This window comes from Mandrillus leucophaeus, unplaced genomic scaffold (assembly GCF_000951045.1).
Source record: "Mandrillus leucophaeus isolate KB7577 unplaced genomic scaffold, Mleu.le_1.0 Scaffold233, whole genome shotgun sequence".
Lineage (NCBI taxonomy): Eukaryota > Metazoa > Chordata > Mammalia > Primates > Cercopithecidae > Mandrillus > Mandrillus leucophaeus.
The window spans coordinates 928,999-935,479 of record NW_012102399.1 but is presented as its reverse complement, the minus strand read 5'-3'; the positions used below and the strand labels follow the sequence as shown (position 1 = coordinate 935,479).

Genomic DNA, 6,481 nt, shown 5'->3' with positions numbered 1-6,481 from the left:
CTCGGCCTCCCAAAGTGCTGGGATTACAGGCTTGAGCCACCGCGCCCAGCCCAATAAATAATTCTTAATATACATGGTATCAATTATACATTATGCACACTAGTGTGTAGGCTTAGTAAAATATTCCAGATCTTGAAATCAGTACATTTTTTGATCTCTGACAGTCTCAATATGAGAATAAAATACACATTATATATGCTTATGGAAATGAGTTCATAGCTATACATTTAATAGATTTAGAAGTTTCTGAAATATTTATTCTATTTCTGATGATCCAAAGGGTCTGCAAGCAACAAAGTCATGGAAATTCTCTTTTAACTTGTGTGTGACAGTCTTTGATAGCACAGAGACCCAGATCAACTTATCGTTCATGTCCAATTCCACCATGTACGCAAAAGAATGATAAGGGGATATGACAGAGTATTATTCTCCTAAGGAAACATATTCTTACTTATTAGTGTGGGAACTTTTAAAGAAACATCTCACAGGAGAAGGCAATTGATAGACATTGGTTGATTTAAATGGCAATAATTTTATACAACTTAGTTTGACACTTTAAGCAGTAAGATTTATTTCAAAATATATCATAGCTTTCTTAAATGTTTGTTTTTTAACACTTTTAAAACAGTATTCCAAAGCATATTCAGCTTTGAGAAAGCAACATTTTTTTTTATTCCAGAGTTAATTATGACAAGAAAATAGGAATTATGACTTTCCTATTTTGATGTATCTTTTGATATCAAATACTTGGGCATTTTTTAATCAATGTAATGAAGCTTTTCAGTCTTTCTTGGATTTAAGTTCATTCAAATTCAAATATCATAAATTATTTTTTCAAATATTTAGAAATAACCTAAATGTCTCCAACATATATATATATATGTAGACAAATGTACCAACTCAAATAAATTCTAGTGCTTGTAAATCTAGAAATCAGTATTAGTGTAATCTGATGAAAACTTTGCATTAATTCTCTGTCTACTATGAACCACAAGAGAATAAAATTATTGTCATGATGTCATTTAAATTATATTTTAATTTTAGTCTGCATGGAATCACTCTTGCTTTTATATTTCTTTCTGAATTTGAAATTTCTGAAATTATTTATAAGGTATAAAACATGCATCTCTCTTCACAGTTGAAATAGAATGTATTTTCTTTTGTTTATTTTTACTTTGTTTCCATAACATCCTTGACCTTATTTTTAAATTAAAACTGGGTTATTTTGCAATAAGGTGCAATTTGTTCATTTATATGAACCGTATGTGGATTGAAAAAAAATCAAGATAAATCTTCATGCACAGCATACAATCAGATTACGCCTGGACTATATATTTACGCGGGGTCTGATAGCAATCAATGGTTTAGCTTCATTGCATTTCAAGATGTATTTGCACCCAGTTGTCCAGTGATAGTGTCCTCACCCTGGAAATAATTTAGTTGCAAATTGACTGGAAGATGGTGAAAATTGAAAGTTAAAATTAGAAATACTCATAATAAACAGCAGAAAAAAGGTCAGATGATGCCATGCTATGATGAGATTGGAATGGCTGGTAAATGAGGTTTTGTGTTTGTCGTGAGATGTATGTGACATGCCTACCCAATGTCGCTGTAATATCTAGCCTTGCAGAGGAGATTATTGGGCAAATTGATGCTGGAAAGAATTTTCTGTTAGACTGGGAAATTAGAATTGCACTCTTTTCTTTGATGTGTATGAGGCTCCTACACATTACACTGCTGGTCTAGGCAAAATTTGAAATCATTTTTAACACAAATATTTGGATTAACCTCATAAAACCATTGTCTTCTTGAGATTTGTACTAAATGTTATATGTACAGCCAACTGCTGAAATATCTACAGCAAAGAGTAAATCACTAATAGCAGCAGCAGATATATGTGATTAATTTTACAATCCTTTCCATTTTTAAATCCATTCATGACATAAAATTATTATTATTTGAATTTCTGAATTATAGTCAGTCAACCCTTCTCAGAATGTTGAAATATTTTAAGCGTTAAAGAATTTCAGAAAAGAGATAGGTAATTAAATGTTAGTGGAAATAATGATTTTTTAAGTTAGTATTTGTGAAAGGGAGTAGATTTGCTTTAATGTGGTAAAGGCATTCTGAGACACCAGAGAGCATGTGTTATTGATGAATCTTTCAAGGCCACCTAGGGTTATCTAAACATGAAACAGGAGTACATTTTAAAATACATTTATATAGTCCACTTAGTCAGTGGACAAAAAGAAGTGTTCTTATTGCCTTTTGAGATTAACATTATTTAAAACTGCTTATAGGTTCTTTTTGTGATTCAGTGTGTTTAGAATCACAACTGTTTGAAAAACATAATTCTTCTCATTTTGAAATTGTGTTTTTAAATTGAGTTGTTCTATTCTTTTTTGGGAATCAGGGATAATCATACCAGAGAAGGAACTAAAAGTTAGTGTGGCAGGGGGTACCCAGCCACTCCTGCTGGCAAAAGAAGAGGATGTTGCAACAAAAAAGTCAAAACCTACAGAGGACAATAAATTCTGTCATGAACAGGTAAATACTTTTTTCTCCTTTATTGTGTAAATCTTTATTTTTTATTGCTCCTGATAGTTTTAAAGCCCCAAATGATTCCATGCTGTTGAAATGTATGTAGACATTGCAGTTGGCAATATGATTAACTCACGGTATTACTTCTGATGTTCTAAAGTCATCAGAATACATTAACTATGTTCAAATAGCTAGAAGAGAAGATTTGAAGTGGTCTCAGTACAAGAAATAATGGATGTCTGAGGTGATGGATATCCCAGTTACCCTTATTTGATTATTACACATTGTAAGCATGTATCAAAATATCACATGTACCCCCAAAATGCAACTACTATGTATCAAATGAGAACTGCATTAACTAATAGTGGCCATGTTTATTCAATATTTTCCAGTTCTATCAATGTCCTTATTGTAACTACAATAGTAGGGACCAAAGTCGTATCCAGATGCATGTCCTATCACAGCACTCGGTGCAGCCGGTCATCTGCTGTCCTCTCTGCCAGGACGTCCTCAGCAACAAAATGCATCTCCAGCTGCATCTGACACATTTGCACAGTGTGTCTCCAGATTGTGTTGAGAAGCTGCTTATGACAGTAAGGATACCAAATATTGATGCATGTGTGACAAAATCTGTGTTAAGAATGTCAATATAAAATCTGTAATTATTGGTTTATATTATATTGTTTATATTATATTGTATTTCTTCAGAGCTACTTACAGTTCTGTTATTGCTCATGTTATAGTAATCACACTCAAGGCCCATATGTGACCTCTTTTGCTTGGAAAAAATATAGAACAAGGCATCGCTTAGTAAAGAACATTATTTTGCAGTCTTCTTTTTATATCTATAATGTTCATCAAATAACCCCAGTGGGCACCTTGCATTTCAAACTTGCTTCATTATCATTATAAAAAAAAACCCTACAGAAACCTGTAAGCCATAATAATAATAATAATAATGCATTGCCACAGCATTGATCTAAAGTTTGAAGGTGTGGCATTGATCTGTAACATCCACAAAACATCCCTGCTTTGGTTAAGAAAAAAAAAATTTAAGTGGGATATGCTACCAGCAAAAGAGAGATGTGATGGAATTTGTGATTTCTGGGGTACATTTGACATAAACCCCTTTGGTTTTCAAAGGTGCCTGTCCCTGATGTGATGATGCCAAACAGTATGCTACTGCCAGCAGCTGCCTCTGAGAAATCAGAGCGGGACATGCCTGCAGCCATGACAGCTGAGGCGTCTGGGAAATATTCAGGTATGCATCTTATCATCAAGACTTGTGGACAACACAAAGCTTAGGGGCTTTGCATTTGTGGTAGTGCCCAAAGATTATTACTATCAAAAGATTTTTGTAAAGCATGGGGGAAAAATGTATGCCATTTCAAAGAGCCATATTTTCCAAGGCATATTTTATGTCTGGTTATCTGTAAGTGACCTCAGGGTCAGACACCCAAGAAACTTCTGTGTGATCTAATTCATGAACACCAAGGGATGGCCCTTAGTATCACACTAATTGCAGCAAGCTGTAATGACCTTTGACTTGCTTCCCTTTTCTGTAATTTCTTGAGGCCAGAGGTGATTTCTTGTTTGCCTTTATATTCCCAGTACCCAGTCCAGTGCTTGCCACATAGTAGTTGCTCAGTAAACATTTCTTTAAAGAATTAGTTAAGCAGAAGCCTTTAGAGGCCCCTATTTATAATATTAATTAATATTTAAGGAGTAGATTTTCTTATTGTAAGAGAGATGTTTGTGCTTTTTCCTAATAGGTGAAAGTCCAATGGATGACAAAAGCATGGCAGGTCTTGAGGATTCAAAGGCTAATGTGGAAGTAAAGAATGAGGAGCAGAAACCAACTAAAGAACCCTCAGAAGTCTCAGAATGGAATAAAAATAGCAGTAAGGATGTGAAAATCCCGGACACACTGCAAGATCAATTAAATGAACAGCAAAAAAGGCAACCGCTCTCTGTTTCTGACCGCCATGTCTATAAGTATCGCTGTAACCATTGTAGCTTGGCTTTCAAAACTATGCAGAAGCTTCAGATACATTCCCAGTATCATGCAATTCGGGCTGCGACAATGTGTAACCTCTGCCAGCGCAGTTTTCGTACATTCCAGGCTTTAAAAAAACACTTGGAAGCAGGCCACCCCGAACTGAGTGAAGCCGAACTTCAACAGCTGTATGCCTCCTTGCCCGTGAATGGAGAACTGTGGGCAGAGAGTGAAACTATGGCCCAGGATGACCATGGCCTAGAGCAGGAAATGGAGAGAGAGTACGAGGTGGACCACGAAGGGAAAGCAAGTCCTGTAGGAAGTGATAGTAGCTCTATTCCAGACGACATGGGCTCTGAACCAAAGCGGACCTTACCTTTTAGAAAAGGGCCCAATTTTACAATGGAAAAATTCCTCGATCCATCTCGTCCATATAAATGTACAGTGTGTAAAGAGTCATTCACCCAAAAGAACATTCTCTTGGTCCACTATAATTCAGTTTCTCACTTGCATAAGCTGAAAAAAGTTTTGCAGGAAGCCTCCAGTCCTGTTCCACAAGAAACCAACAGCAACACAGATAACAAACCCTACAAGTGCACCATCTGCAATGTTGCATACAGCCAAAGCTCAACACTGGAAATCCACATGAGGTCTGTGCTTCATCAGACAAAGGCTAGGGCTGCAAAGCTGGAGCCTGGTGGTCATGTGGCTGGTGGGCACAGCATTGCAGCAAATGTTAACAGCCCTGGCCAAGGGATGTTAGATTCCATGAGTTTAGCAGCTGTAAACAGCAAAGATACCCATTTAGATGCCAAAGAATTAAATAAAAAGCAAACTCCTGAATTAATCTCTGCTCAACCTACACATCACCCACCACAGTCACCAGCACAAATTCAGATGCAACTACAGCACGAATTACAACAGCAAGCCGCATTCTTTCAGCCTCAGTTTCTAAACCCAGCCTTTTTGCCTCATTTTCCTATGACCCCAGAAGCACTGCTGCAGTTTCAGCAGCCTCAGTTTCTCTTTCCATTTTACATACCTGGGACGGAGTTTAGCTTGGGGCCAGATTTGGGCTTGCCAGGCTCTGCCACATTTGGGATGCCTGGCATGACAGGAATGGCTGGCTCCTTGCTTGAAGACCTAAAGCAGCAGATTCAAACCCAACATCACGTTGGCCAAACTCAACTCCAGATACTACAGCAACAAGCACAACAATACCAAACCTCACAGCCCCAGCTGCAGCCTCAAAAACAGCAGCAGCAGCCGCCACCCCCACAGCAGCAGCAGCAACAGCAGGCAAGCAAATTACTGAAACAAGAGCAAAGTAACATAGTGAGTGCAGACTGCCAAATCATGAAGGATGCGCCATCTTACAAGGAGGCAGAAGATATTTCTGAAAAGCCAGAAAAACCAAAGCAGGAATTTGTAAGTGAAGGTGAAGGACTCAAAGAAGGCAAAGACACAAAGAAGCAAAAATCCTTGGAACCATCCATCCCACCACCCCGAATAGCTTCAGGGGCCAGAGGAAATGCTGCCAAAGCGTTATTGGAAAACTTTGGTTTTGAACTGGTCATTCAGTATAACGAAAACAGGCAGAAAGTACAGAAGAAGGGCAAAAGTGGTGAAGGCGAAAACACTGACAAACTAGAATGCGGAACATGTGGTAAATTGTTTTCCAATGTTCTTATTTTAAAGAGTCACCAAGAACATGTACATGGGCAATTTTTTCCATATGGAGCGCTAGAAAAATTTGCTCGTCAATACAGGGAGGCCTATGACAAGCTTTATCCAATTTCTCCATCTTCTCCAGAAACGCCGCCCCCGCCACCTCCTCCTCCTCCCTTGCCTCCGGCTCCTCCACAGCCTTCTTCTATGGGTCCTGTAAAGATCCCCAACACAGTTTCTACTCCTCTACAAGCCCCACCACCCACTCCTCCCCCG

The 6,481-nt window shown here is 37.9% G+C and overlaps 1 protein-coding gene across 1 annotated transcript in view; it reads left to right on the top strand.

The window, feature by feature from the left end:
- The window catches only part of ZFHX4 (zinc finger homeobox 4), a 174,715-nt gene that overhangs the window by 155,291 nt on the left and 12,943 nt on the right, over window positions 1–6,481 (top strand). The window contains exons 7-10 of the mRNA XM_011982004.1: window positions 2,414–2,547; window positions 2,934–3,134; window positions 3,685–3,802; window positions 4,314–6,479. Of these exons, the coding sequence (XP_011837394.1) occupies window positions 2,414–2,547; window positions 2,934–3,134; window positions 3,685–3,802; window positions 4,314–6,479 (2,619 nt within the window). The remainder of the gene's footprint in view (window positions 1–2,413; window positions 2,548–2,933; window positions 3,135–3,684; window positions 3,803–4,313; window positions 6,480–6,481) is intronic.